This window comes from Pan troglodytes, chromosome 1, assembly GCF_028858775.2.
Source record: "Pan troglodytes isolate AG18354 chromosome 1, NHGRI_mPanTro3-v2.0_pri, whole genome shotgun sequence".
NCBI lineage: Eukaryota > Metazoa > Chordata > Mammalia > Primates > Hominidae > Pan > Pan troglodytes.
In genome coordinates, this window is record NC_072398.2 from 110,845,152 (window position 1) to 110,860,157 (window position 15,006).

The 15,006-nt window shown below is 36.7% G+C and overlaps 1 protein-coding gene across 3 annotated transcripts in view; it reads left to right on the top strand.

The window, feature by feature from the left end:
* The window catches only part of MAGI3 (membrane associated guanylate kinase, WW and PDZ domain containing 3), a 293,182-nt gene that overhangs the window by 217,195 nt on the left and 60,981 nt on the right, over positions 1–15,006 (top strand). For all 3 annotated transcript variants that reach the window (XM_024347852.2, XM_063814730.1, XM_024347856.3), the window contains exons 8-9: positions 3,730–3,824; positions 6,805–6,993. In XM_024347852.2, the coding sequence (XP_024203620.2) occupies positions 3,730–3,824; positions 6,805–6,993 (284 nt within the window). The remainder of the gene's footprint in view (positions 1–3,729; positions 3,825–6,804; positions 6,994–15,006) is intronic.

Here is a 15,006-nt window from a genome sequence, read left to right on the forward strand (position 1 = left end):
GAACATTTCTGAGATAATGATTCTCATTCTCTTTATTATCCATTCCAAGTGAATTTGAATACATGGTCAAAAGGTGAAAGTCATTTGCCTGTTATAAAACCTTGAGCTGAATGATCTGGTCCCCATTATGCAAAGATATAATATTAAAGCAACTTTAGGGCAAATCCTGAAGCGACCTGCTCCTAGTTGTCAGGGAGGTACATGAAATAGCCTGAATTAGAAGCAACAGCAGCAGCGACATGATTTTGTATGATTATTCCCAGAATGAGCTCATTTTACAGGAGGGTTTTGTATTAGACTAAGAAGGAGCAGACTGTACTCAAGATGCACATTAGTATGGAGTCAGCTGAGCTGTGGAGTGTGGCTTGATTCCCAGATTAGTTAGGTTTTGAATCTCAACCATAGTAATCTGCAGTGAGTTTACTGATGGAGATAAAAAGCTGTTACTTGAATGGCTACTCTTTGGCTCTCTTAGTTTGTCAAACCAGATGGCACGATGATTGCTCTTGGCAGGAGCCTTATAGTAGTAACACCAACTGCGGTGGTAGTTTTTCTTTGTATTTATTTTAGAGGATGGGATTCTGAAATGGATGAAGTTATTTTTTAAAATAAAATTGTTCCAAAAATGTAATATGCTTATAATATGCGTAAATATAAATATGCATAAGCTATAAATATGCTTATATATTTAGAAATGCGGTCTTGATTATATTGCATTACATGTCTTTTTAAAATTAACATATAATTATACACATTTTGGGGGTACGTAGTGATGTTTCAGTACACATAATATATAGTGATTAGATCAGGGTGATAAGCATTAAATGTCTTGATGCACCTAGGTGACAAAGTCAAAATATATACTTGCTTTCACAACTAAAACTTTTTTTTTTTTTTTTTTTTTTTTGGAGACGGAGTTTTACTCTTGCCCAGGCTAGAGTGCAGCAGCACGATCTTGGCTCACTGCAACCTCCGCCTCCCAGGTTCAAGTGATTCTCGTACCTCAGCCCCCCAGTAGCTGAGATTATAGGCATGCGCCACCACACCCACCTAATTTTGTATTTTTAGTAGAGATGGGGTTTCACCATGTTGGCCAGGCTGGTCTTAAACTCCTGACCTCAAGTGATCCACCCGCCTCGGCCTCCCAAAGTGCTGGGATCACAGGCGTGAGCTACCATGCCCAGCCATCTAAAACTCTTTATGAAAGAATATTTTGTTGAGATAAATTTTTAAATCCAGATATTAGACATAAAATTTTAATACAGATAATGTGTCAAATTGTGTACTAATATTTAATCATTCTTGTTTGCTTTGTTTCTTTCTGATAATCTGTAATATTCTCCTCTCTTATTTCCCACAGCTAGTTATTTGGAAAACAAAATTTGTTGTATCTTAGTAATAGTGCAGGTATAAGTAATTAAATGAAAAGGACAGTATTTTCACTTTTTTATTTTTTGATTTTTTTTGAGTGGCATTTTAGTCTAGATAGTCTAAGATAATGAAGACAATAACTTCCTTCAGTAAATCTTATATTCTTTTGTCAAATTTTTAGGAAAAGGATTACTCATTTGCATACGTCTGCTCTCCTCTCCCACACATTACAAAGGGTATAAATACAAATTACTACTTTTTATGTTCTAATGCCTGGGTGGCAAAGTGAGTCATTCTAGCCAATGACTTTAAAGTGAAAGTGAGCTAACGTTCTTTCTGAACAGGTTTATTCTTTTCTGAGTGTCAATTTTTAGTTGTTTTTCAAAAGAATATGTAAAATATCAGTACCTAAATAAATTTTTTAAAGTAGTTCCTAGGATTTTTATTTTCACAGAGTTAAACAGTTAACTTAATGGACAGGGTATCCCCCGCATATTATGAAGCAGAAGCATACTTGAGTGTCAGTGAAATCAGAACCCAAAGAATGTCCAGTGGCACTTACCATATTTAGAGCTCTTAAACTATTTAATAAGTAACTACGTCTGTTGTGGAACTGATATGTAGTAGTTGCCTGAGTGACATGGAGAAAGCTAACATTCCTTTTTTTGAAAGTGTTTTTTTAATTTTTAAATTTTTATTTTAGTCCCTGCTGCCCATTTCTCTACCACCACTCTTAATGTTTACAAATGGCAAAGCTCCAGTGTGGACAACATAGTAAGACCCCATCTCTACAAAAAAAAAAATTTTTTTTTAATTAGCTCGTCATGGTGGCACACACCTGTGGTCACAGCTACTCAGGAGGCTGAGGTGGGAATATCGTTTGAGCCTGAGAGGTTGAGGCTGCAGTGAGCTGTGATTGGACCACTGCATTCCAGCCTGGGTGACAGAATGAGTGCCTGTCTCCAAAAAAAAAAATAAATAAATAAATAAAAAGGCAAAGTAAATGTTCAACTTGTGTGACTATTTATATGTACATTTTGTAATATTCAGTCTACCTAAAGACAATCATGTTCTGAAATTCTCATGATTTGGTATTTAATTGTTGGTGTTCACTCATGTCACCTCTTTATTTTTATTTTTTATTTTTTTGCGATGGAGTTTCACTCTTGTCGCCCAAGCTGGAGTGCAATGGCATGATCTCGGCTCACTGCAACCTCCGCCTCCTGGGTTCAAGTGAGTCTCCTACCTCAGCTTCCTGAGTAGCTGGGATTACAGGCATGCACCACCACGCCCAGCTTATTTTTGTATTTTTAGTAGAGATGGGGTTTCACCATGTTGGCCAGGATGGTCTCTATCTCTTGACCTCGTGATCTGCCTGCCTTGGCCTCCTAAAGTGCTGAGATTCCAGGCGTGAGCCACTGCACCCGGCCTCACTTCTTTAATTAAAGTGGAAAACTGTAGCATATGCTGAAATATATTTGTACTATGGAAGTGTTAGAATATGATTTCCATTGCTTCTGAATTAGACCTATTCGAGGTCCTAAACATCTTTTTTACAGCATTTCCTTTCTTAACCAACTCCACTTAACTGGCTTGCCAGAAGAATAGTGCTCTTTTTCTTCTGTAAAACATACTATTGCCCATAGCGTGTTGAGTAGTTTGGCTAATCTCCTAGCGGCTAGTCTCCCCAGGCTTCCTGCTTTCTCTCAGAGAGTTGTATGCATTCCAAGAGTCAGTAGTGAATGTTCCCAAATCATAAATGCCAGTTGAACCTATGTTATAGTTATTCATTTAATTATGATATAATTATGAAGAAATTTAAGTGTGAAAGAGTTACTCTGTACTATAGTTGATAAAAGCAAGTCATTTTCTTAGTTGCTACTGAACGGATATAGGTGAGTCAGTGGAAAAGTAATAGTAATATAATTTAAAAAGGATTCTATACACAAATTTCTTTCAAAGTGCCTTTACAGCTTGCTTCATTTTGGAGAAACTTAAATTAAAACCCTTCTATCATTAACTGCCTTTTTAAAAAAAATTAAATTACCAAGAACAAGTACTTCTGATTGCATCAGATAAGAAGGCTATAGTTTTGAAAACTGTTATTGGCTATATTGGGTAGGTTTATGAAGAAGCTATAGTAAATATAATATCAAAAGCTTCACAGCTTGGCATCTTTTGCAGGACTTTAGCGACAGAAAGCCCCTCTGCTATCATCTGTCAGTCTCTCCATGTTCCATAGCCTAAAGATACATATTTGTCCGCTAATCTATGATGATGGAATGGTATGATAGACTATTTAAGAATATGTTACTGTTTTATTTTAAACTGAAATGTATATTTTTCTGCATTCTACAGTCACCTTAACCAGAAAACCCAGTTTGAAAATCCAGTGGAGGAAGCCAAAAGGAAAAAGCAGTTAGGACAGGCTGAAATTGGGTCTTCAAAACCAGGTAAGCATTCTTTTCAATCTTTTCTTCTAAGAATAACTTGTGAAATTTGTATGCTGAGTTAATAAAAGTGAGTTTGAACTTTTTATTTCTATGGCTTTGACACTAGATAAAGAGTGTCTAGTTGTTACTGTAAAGATATGAATAATCTTAATAAAACATCTGAACATTATGAGAATACTGAGATTTTTCTCAGGAGTATACAAAAAGCATGAAGTTGTTGGAAGAAGGGAGTTGGGCAGCTTTTTTATGAATTTGAGATTTTGTTTTGAAGATTGGAATGTTTCCTTATATGTTTAAGGCTAGACCAATATTAGGTCTCCAGTTCATCGTTAGCTTTTCCCAAGTTAATTGCTTAAGTATGGTATCTGTAACCACTGAGGATTCTTCATTAACCAATATTAATAAATACTAAATATATCAAATGATTTACCTACATCATTGAGTCTCAAGTGGGATGGTAGCTATTAGTAACATCAGATTCATTTAGGGAGCATTTTTTTAAAAATATAGATCCAGAAATTTCGATGAGTCTAGTCATGTGTATTTTGAAAACACTGCTCAGGAAGTTCTTACATTCTGCTTATCCCTCCCCATCCCTTTTCCAGCCCTCATTTGTCATTAATAACCAGGGGTATATATGGCCATATTGTAGTAATCCAGTAGATTCTCCACTTCGGTTGCCTATGAGAGAAATAGTTCTTTCTTATAGTTACTCTTCAAAAACATCGTCCTCCTCCTAAAGTTCTGCATTTCTTTTAGCAAACATTTTGAGTTTAACAAATACTTTTGAGCACTGACTATATCCCCAGTGCTTTGCTAGGCTCTAGGTATTCAAAAATGACTAAGAGTAAGACAGGGCTTGCCCTCAAGAGTTCATAGTCTAATACAGGAAACTGATGGTTATAATACATGGAGATAGGTGCCATCATAGAATAGTAGTTATAATGGTAAGCTGAGGAGCAGGTTTGAATCCCAGCTGTGTAATCTTGGGTACGTTTCCTAAATCTCTAAATGCTCCTATTTCTTCATATATAAAATAGGAATAATAATGGTACCCACCTTTTAAGGTGGTTATGAGTATGTAAATTAACAGATGTAAAGTGCCTACAATGGTATTAAGCACATGTTGACTAATAAATGATAGTTTCATTGTTATTAATAGACATGTACAAGTTACAGTGGTGGCATAAAGACGGGAGTACCCAACTCTGCTTTGGTGGGAAATGTCAAGGGGGCCGGAGAAATTTCAAAGCAGAAGAGATAGAAACTAGGTCTTGAAAAGTCAGGAAAAGTTAAAGCAGGCAGACAAAAATTTTAAAGGAGCAAGAAAGCATACCAAATAGAAGGAACAGAATGTTTAAAATCACAGAAGCATGAAATGGTGTGCCGAAAGGCCAGAAGGCAAGTAGGTGTGGTTACAGCATAGGGTCTTTGTAGGGTAGTAACAAGCGATGAGGTTGTAGGGATAGGCAGCCATGAGAAGAGGTTGAGTATGTCATATGTTGCTGGAATGTCAAGGAAGTTGAAGATTGAAAAATATGTGTTGGATTTGACAGTAGGGAGGTCATTAGTCACTCTAGGAAGAGCAAGTAGAGAGTGAAGTAAAATTGCAATAGAATGAAGAGGATATGGGAGGTCAGACAGTACAACTGTTGGCAAAATGATAAACATAATTACCATATATTTATAGTAACTGCTGGAATTCCACTCAGTGTATACCCAAGATGAATGAAAATATGTCCACACAAAACCTTGTGAGTGTTCATATCAACATTATTCATAATAGCCAAAAAGTGGAAATAACCCAAATGTCCATCAACTAATGAATGGATCAACAAAATGAGATGTTTATCCATACAGTGGCATGTTATTTGGCAATAATATAATAAATATATTTTATCTTTAGTAAGTACATATTTAATTTAATATTTATTATATATTAATAATAAAGAGCAATAAAGTACTGACATATGCTACAATACAGATGACCCTCAAAAACACTGTCAAGTGAAAGAAACCATTCAAAAAACCACATATTGTCTGATTTTGTTTATACGAAATGCCTATATTGGGCATGTCTATACATGGATAGTAGATTCATGGTTTCCTAAGGCTAGGATATGGATGTGGGTTGGGGAGAAATTGGATAATGACTGCTAATGGGCATGGGGATTTCCTTTGAGGAGGGAAGAAAATGTTCTAAAAGTAGATTATGCTGATAGTCGCATGACATTGAATTGTACACTTGAAAGGGCTAAATTCTACGGCATGTGAATTATATCTCAATAAATTTGTTAAAAAATAGATAATGGCAGAACATTTAAAATCTTTTTTACAGTTAATTTAATACTTCATAAATTATAAACCTGCACAATTTGATTCTCTCAGTTTTTGTCACTTTCCTAATGGCAGGCATGGTTGAGGAGAAGAGAGAAGAGGTTCTGGAAGGAAGTTGTTATTTGCAGATGTGAATCACTAGGGTCATCTAACCCCTAATAATGGGCATTTCAAAAGAACTATGTATTTTTTTTCCTAAATTATCCACTAAACATGAGTGAAAGGGATAGAAATATGAAGCTATTTACTGATAGTAAAAAGATTCACTCCTTCCATCAGTTATAAATCAAAGACTGCAGAAAGCCTGAGCTGTGAATTATAAAAATTCTCAATATACTCTCTTTCATAAGTTTGTGACACTTGACTTCATCTTCCTGGTATAGTACTTTGCACATAAAACTCAGTAGATGCTGAGTTTTATAGTACAGTTGAATAGTATCCAAACTTTCAGGAATTGAGTGCTAAAGGTTGTATCATTTTGACTTCATATAATGGACTCTGGGTTGAAAGTAAGCACAGACAAGGCAATGAGAAAGAGATTAAGTTGAGAATAACATTAAAAAGTCGTATAAAAGATTGACTCTGAGTGCTATATTCATTGTAATTATTTTTGTTCTCAAACCCACTTCTCATTTTGGCACAGATTTGGAAAAATCACACTTCACAAGAGATCCATCCCAGCTTAAAGGTGTCCTTGTTCGAGCATCACTGAAAAAAAGCACAATGGGATTTGGTTTTACTATTATTGGCGGAGATAGACCTGACGAGTTCCTACAAGTGAAAAATGTGCTGAAAGATGGTCCCGCAGCTCAGGATGGGAAAATTGCACCAGGTAAGAAATTTTTCATAATTATTTGAAGAGTAGTGATACTATAACAAAAATTATAGTGAAGAGATTTTATATACATAAAGAGAGAGAAATAATTAAATTATATAACTAAAGAAAGAGATTCTAGTATTAAAATAGTTTATCCTTTAATTTAAAAAAAAGTTGTATGGGTATACAGTAGGTATATATATTTATGGGATACATGAGATATTATACTGTGATACAGGCATGCAATAAGTAATAACCACATCATAGAAAATGGGGTATACATCTCCTCAAGCATTTATCTGTTGTGTTATAAACAACCCGTTTATACTCTTTTAGTTATAAAATGTACAGTTAAATTATTGCTGACTGTAGTCACCCTATTGTGTTATCAATAACTAGGTCTTATTCATTCCTTCTAGCTATATATATATATACACACACACACATATATAATACACATATATATACACACATGTATACACACACACACACACACACACACACACATATATATTTTTTTTTTTTTTTTTGAGACGGAGTCTTGCTCTGTCGCCCAGGCTGGAGTGCAGTGGCGCGATCTCGGCTCACTGCAAACTCCGTCTCCCGGGTTCACGCCATTCTCCTGCCTCAGCCTCCCGAGTAGCTGGGACTACGGGCGCCCGCCACCACGCCTGGCTAATTTTTTGTATTTTTAGTAGAGACGAGGTTTCACCGTGTTAGCCAGGATGGTCTGGATCTCCTGACCTCGTGATCCACCTGCCTTGGCCTCCCAAAGTGCTGAGATTACAGACGTGAGCCACAGCGCACCCGGCCTTTCTAGCTATATATTTTTTATATTCCTTAACCATCTCCACTTCCCTCTCACCGCCCCCCCAACCCTAACTACCCTTCCCAGCCTCTGGTAATCATCCTTCTACTCTCTAGCTCCATTAGTTCAGTTGTTTTAATTTTTAGCATCCACAAAGAAATGAGAACATTCAAAGTTTGTGTTTCTTTGCCTGACTTACTTCACTTAACATAATGATCTTCAGTTCCATCTGTGTCATTGCAAATGACAAGATCTCATTCTTTTTATGGCTGAATAGCACTCCATTGTGTATATGTACCATGTTTTCTTTATCTAATTATCTGTTGATGGACATTTAGGTGGCTTCTAAATCTTGGCTATTGTGAAAAGTGCTGTAACAAACATGGGAGTGCAGATATCTCTTCAATATACTGATTTCCTTTCTTGTGGGTATATACTCAGCAGTGGGATTGCTAGATTGTATGGTATCTCTATTTTTAGTGTTTTGAGAATCCTCCAAATTGTTTTCCATAGTGGTTGTACAAATTTACATTCCCAGCAACAGTGTATGAGGGTTCCCTTTTCACCACACCCTCTCCAGCATTTGTTATTGCCTGTCTTTTGGATAAAAGCCATTTTTAACCAGGGCAAGAAGATACCTCATTGTGCTTTTGATTTGTATGTATCTGATGATCAATGACCTGAGCACTTATTCATATTGCTGTTTCTATGTCTTCTTCATGAGAAATGTCTATTCCAATGTTTTGCCCATTTTTTAATCAGATTATTAGATTTTTCCTATAGAGTTGTTTGAGCTCCTTATATATTCTGGTTATTAATCTCTTTTGAGATGGATAGTTTGCAAAGATTTTCTCCCATTCTGTGGGCTGTCTCTTCACTTGACTGATTGTTTCCTTTGCTATGCAGAAGCTTTTTAACTTGATGTGATCCCATTTGTCCATTTTTGCTTTAGTTGCCTAGGCTTGTGGAGTATCACTGAAGAAATTTTTGCCCAGACCAATGTCCTGGAGAGTTTCCCCAATGTTTTCTTTTTTTAGTTTTATAGTTTGAAGTCTTAGATTTAAGTCTTTAATTCACCTTGATTTGATTTTTGTATACAGCGAGAGATAGAAGTCAAGTTTCATTCTCTACATGTGGATATCCAATTTTCCTAGAACCATTGAAGAGACTATCTTTTCTCCAATGTATGTTCTTGGCACCTTTCTTGAAAATGAGTTCATTGTAGGTGTATGGATTTCTCTATTCTGTTCCACTGGTCTATGTGTCTGTTTTTATGCCAATACCATCTTCCTTTAGTTACTATAGCTCTGTAGTATAATTTGAAGTCAGGTAATGTGATTCCTCCAGTTGTGTTCTTTTTCCTCAGGCTAGCTTTGGCTATTCTGGGTCTTTTGTGGTTCCATATAAATTTCAGAATTTTTTTTTCTATTTCTGTGAAGAATGTCATTGGTATTTTGATAGAGATTTGATAGAGATTGCATTGAATCTCTAGATTGCTTTGGGTAGTATTGAAAAGAATATTGATTCTTCCAACTATGAACATGAAATATCTTTTCATTTTTTGTGTCCTCTTCAGTTTCTTGCATCAGCATTTTATAATTTTTAATGCAGAGATCTTTTGCTTCTTTGGTTAAGTTAATTCCTAGGTATTTAATCTTATTTGTGGCTATTGTGAATAGGATTACTTTTTTATTTCTTTTTCAGATTGTTCACTGGCACATAGAAAGGCTACTGATTTTTGTATGTCGCTTTTGTATCCTGCAACTTTACTGAATTTGTTTATCAGTTCTAATAGTTTATTTGTGGAGTTGTTAAGTTTTTCCAAATATAAGATCCCATCATCTGCAAACAAGGATAATTTGACTTCTCCCTTTCCAATTTGTATGCCTGTTATTTCTTTCTCCTGCTGATTGCTTTAGCTAGAACTTCCAGTCCTGTGTTGAGTAACAGTGGTGAAAGTGGGCATCTTCATTTTCCAGATCTCAGAGGAAGGACTTTCAGTTTTTCCCTCATTCAGTGTGATACTAGCTGTGGCTCTGTTGTATATATGGCTTTTATTATATTGAGGTATGTTTCTTATATACCCAGTTTTTTTAGGGTTTTATCATAAAGGGGTGTTGAATTTTATTAAATTTTTTCAGCATCAGTTGAAATTATTATAGTTTTTTTGTTTTTGTTTTGTTTTGTTTTGTTTTGTTTTTTAGACTGAGTCTCTGTCACCCAGGCTGGAGGGCAGTGGCGTGATCTCAGCTCACTGCAACCCCCACCTCCTGGGTTCAAGTGATTCTCCTGCTTCAGCCTCCAGAGTAGCTGGGATTACAGGCACTCACCAGCACGCCTGGCTAATTTTATATTTTTAGTAGAGATGGGGTTTCACCATGTTAGCTAGGCTGGTCTCGAATTCTTGACCTCAGGTGATCCATCTGCTTCAAATGATTATAGTTTTTATCCTTCATTCTGTTGATACCATGTATCACACTGATTATTTGCATATATTGTACCATCCTTGCATTCCTGGGATAAATCCCACTTGGTCATGATGAATGTTCTTTTTAATGTATTGTCAAATTTGACTTGCTAATATTTTGTTGAGGAGTTTTACATCAGTACTTATCAGAAATACTGGCCTGTAGTTTTCTTTTTTTGATATGTCTTTGATTTGGATATCAGGGTAATACTGGCATCACAGAATGAGTTTGGAATTATTCTTCCCTCTATTTTTCAGAATAGTTTGAGTAGGAATTGTATTACTCCTTTAAATGCTTGGTAGAATTCAGCAGTAAAGCCATCAGATCCTGGGCTTTACTTTACTGGGAGACTATTATGGCTTCAATCTTGTTGCTTGTCATTGGTCTGTTCAGGTTTTAGATTTCTTTGTGGTTTGATCTTGGTAAGTTGTGTGTGTCTAGGAATTTATCCATTTCTTCTAGGTTTTCCAATTTGTTGGCATATAGTTGCTCATAATAGTCTCTAACAATCCTTTGAATTTCTGCAGTATCAGTTGTAATGTCTCCTGTTTCATCTCTGATTTTATTTACTTGGATCTTATCTCTTTTTTTCTGTTAGTCTAAGGTTTGTTAATTGTATCTTTTCAAAAAACCAACTTTTTGTTTCTTTGATCTTTTGTGTTGTTTTCTTCATTTCAAATTCATTTATTTCTACTCTTTCTGCTTTTCTTCTATTAATCTAGAGCTTAATTTGCTCTTTTCTAGTTCTTCAAGATGCATCATGAGGTTATTTATTTGAAGTTTTTCTTTTTTTATATATATAGGCACTTATAGCTATAAATTTCCCTCTTAGTACTGCTTTTGCTGTATCCCATAGGTTTTGGTGTGTTTTGTTTCCATTATTATTTGTTTCAAGAAATTTTTCCAATTTCCTTCTTAATTCCTTTATTGACTCACTGGTCATTCAGGAACCTATTGTTTAATTTCCATGTGTTTGTATAGTTTCCAAAATTCCCCTTGTTATTAATTTCTGATTTTATTCCATAGCAGTCGAGAAGATACTTGATATAATTTTAATTTTTTGGAATGTTTTAAGACTTGTTCTGTAACCTAACATATGGTCTATCCTTGAATGATGCCGTGCTGAGGAGAATATATATTCTGCAGCCATTGGATGAAATGTTCTGTAAATATCTATTAGGTCCATGTAGTCTATAGTGCAGATTAGGTCTGATGTTTCCTTGTTGATTTTCTGTCTGGAAGATCTAATGCTGAAAGTGGGATGTTGAAGTCTCCTGCTATTATTGTATTGAGGTCTATTTCTCTCTCCTTAGCTCTAATAATATGTATCATATATTATATAATAATTATATATATAAAATATATAATTGTAATATATGATAAAATACCTCTCTCTTTAGCTCTAGTAAAGCAAGTAACACTTGCTTTATGTGTCTGGGTACTCCAGTGTTGGATGCATATACATTTACAATTGTTATATCCTCTTGCTGAATTGACCCCTTTATTATTATATAATGACCTTTTTGTCTCTTCTTGCAGTTTTTGTCTTATAATCTATTTTGTCTGATATAAATGTAGCTACTGCTACTGTTTTTTGGTTTTCACTGGCGTGGAATGTCTTTTTCCAGTCCTTTATTTCCATTCTATGTGTACCTTTACAGGTGACATATGTTTCTTCTAGGCAATAGATCATCAGGTCTTGCTTTTTTTATTCACTCATCTTCTCTATGTCTTTTGATTGGAGAGTTTAGTCCATATGGATTGAGTGTTATTAATGATCAGTAAGAACTTACTCCTGCCATTTTGTTATTTGTTTTCTGGTTGTTTTGTGATCGTCTCTTCCTTCTTGCCTTCCTTCCTTTTAGTGAAGGTGATTTTATCTGTGGTATGATTTAATTTCTTGCTTTTTATTTTCTTGTGTATCCAATGTATTTTTTTTATTTGAGTTTACCAGGACGCTTGAAAATACTATATTATAACTCATAATTATAAACTGAGGACAAATTAACACTGATTGTATAAACAAAGAAGCAAACAAGCAAAAAGAAAATGAATAAAAACTGTACAATTTAACTTCATCCCTTCCTTTTAAATTTTTTGTTATTTCTCTTTATGTCTTATTGTACTTTGTCTTGAAGATTTGTTCTAGTTATTATTTTGATTGGTTCATTGTTTAGTCTTTCTACTTAAGAGTATGTTACACACCACAATTACAGTTTAATATTCTATGTTTTTCTGTGTGCTATTACCAGTGAGTTTTGTACCTTCAGATGATTTCTTATTGCTCATTAATGTCCTTTTCTTTCACATTGAAGAACCCCCTTTAGCATTTCTTGTAGGACAGATCTAGTGTTCACGAAATCCCTTAGCTTTTGTTGTCTGGAAGGTCTTTATTTCTCCTTCATGCTTAAAGGATATTTTTGCCAGATACACTATTATAGAGTAAAAGGTTTTTTTCCTAAGCACTTTAAATATGTCATGCCACTCTCTCCTGCCCTGTAAGGTTTTCACTGGAAAGTCTGCTCTTAGACATATTGGAGCTCCTTTGTATGTTACTTGTTTCTTTTCTCTTGCTGCTCTTAGGATCCTTTCTTTATCTTTGACCTTTGGGAGTTTGATTTTTAAATGCCTTGAGGTAGTCTCCTTTGGGTTAAATCTGCTTGGTGCCCTATAACCTTCATGTGCTTGAATATTGGTATCTTTCTCTAGGTTTGGGAAGTTCTCTGATATTATCCCTTTGAATAAATTTTTACCTCATTTTTTCTGTACCTCCTCTTTTGGGCCAATAACTCTTAGAATTGCCCTTTTGAGGCTGTTTTCTAGATACTGTAGGTGTGCTTTATTGTTCTTTATTCTTGTTTGTTTTTTTTTTTTGTCTCCTCTGACTGTGTATTTTCAAATAGGCTGTCTTCAAGCTCACTAATTCTTTCTTCTACTTGATCAATTCTGCTGTTAAGAGACTCTGATGCATTGTTTAGCATGTCAGTTGTATTTTTCAACTCTAGATTTCTGTTTGATTCTTTTTAATTATTTCAGTCTGTTAAATTTATGTGACAGGATTCTGCATTTCTTCTCTCTGTTATCTTGATTTTTTGTTGTTGTTTTCTCAAAACAACTATTTTAAATTTTCTATCTGAAAGGTCACATATCTCTGTTTCTCCAGGATTGGTCCCTAGTGCCTTATTTAGTTCATTTGGTGAGGTCATGTTTTCCTGGATGGTCTTGATCCTTATAGATGTTTGTTGGTGTCTGGGCATTGAAGAGTTAGGCATTTATTGTAGTTTTTGCAGGCTGGGCTTCTTTGTGCCCATCCTTGGGAAGGCTTTCCAGGTATTCGAAGGGACCTAGGTCCTAAACCCAATAACAATAAGTACCACCTTAGTATTCTTGGATACGATTCAGAAGAATTATCTGGATTAATAGACAGAGACTCTTGTTCTTTTCCCTTACATTCTTCCAAACGAACAAAGTCAGTCTCTCTCTCTCTCTCTCTCTCTCTCTCTCTCTCTCTCTCTCTCCTCCTCCCTCCCTCCCTCGCTCTCTGTCTCTCTCTTTCTCTCTCTCTGTGCTGAGCCTCTTGGAACTGGGGGTTGGGGGACATAAACATCCCTGTGGCCACCACCACTGTGACTGCGCTGGGTGAGACATGAAACCAGCACAGCACTGGATCTTGCCCACAGCCAGCTGTAACCACTACCTGGCTACCACTTAAATTAACTCAAGGCCCTGGAGCCCTGTGATCAGCAGGTGGCAAAGTGAGCTAGGTTCGTGTCCCTCTCTTCAGGATGGTGAGTTTCCCCAAGCCGCGAGTGGATTCAGAGATATCGTCTGGGAGCCAGGGATTGAAGTCAAAAACCTTAGAAATTTACCTGGTATTCTATTCTACTCTGGCTAAGCTGGCATTCAAACCACAAGACAGACAGAATTCTTCCCATTCTTCACCTTCCACAGACAGAAACCTCTCCCTGTGGCCACCAACACTGGCCCATGTGGGTGTGTGGGGGTGTTGCCAGGCCACTGCTAACGCTCACCTAAAGCGCAAGGGCTCTTCAGTCAGCTTGTGATGAATGCTGTCAGGCCTGGGACTCACCCTTCAGGACAGTGGGCTCTCCTCTGATCCAGGCTAGGTCCAGAAATGCTGACCAAGAGCCTAGGCCTGGACTCAGGGACCCCGAGAGCCTGCTTGGTGCTCTACCCTACTGTGGCTGAGCTGGTACCTAAGCTGCACGACACAGTCACCTTTACCTTTCCCCCTACTTTTCTCAAGCAGCAGTCTTTCACCATAGTTACCACAGCAGGGAATGTGCTGGGTCACGCCTAAAGCCAGCATGTCTCAGAGCCCAGTATCCGTGGTGTATTTATTACCTGGGTATTGCTATTGGTTATTCAGGGCCCAGGGGCTCTTGAGCAGGCAGGTGATGAAACCTGCTAGGTCTCTGCTGTGACAGGGCAGCACTGAGTTCAATGAAAAGTCCGTCAGCCACTGTGCTCTCCCTCTCACAATCACACAGATTTCTCCATACCAGGTGGCTGCTGCCGGGAGCTAAGGGAGAGGTGGCATAAGCACTCCCTTAGCTGCCCTGGCTGGTGTCTCGTAGGTTGCAGTCAGGTGTCTCTGATCCCAGCTCAGCACTAGGACTTGTCTAGGAATTGCAGTCCTTGTGGCCTAGACTGCCCCTCATTTCACTCGGGGCCCAGAGCACTCCAGCCCCCAGTGGTGAGGCTTGCTGGAACTCAGTCTCCAACCACTGG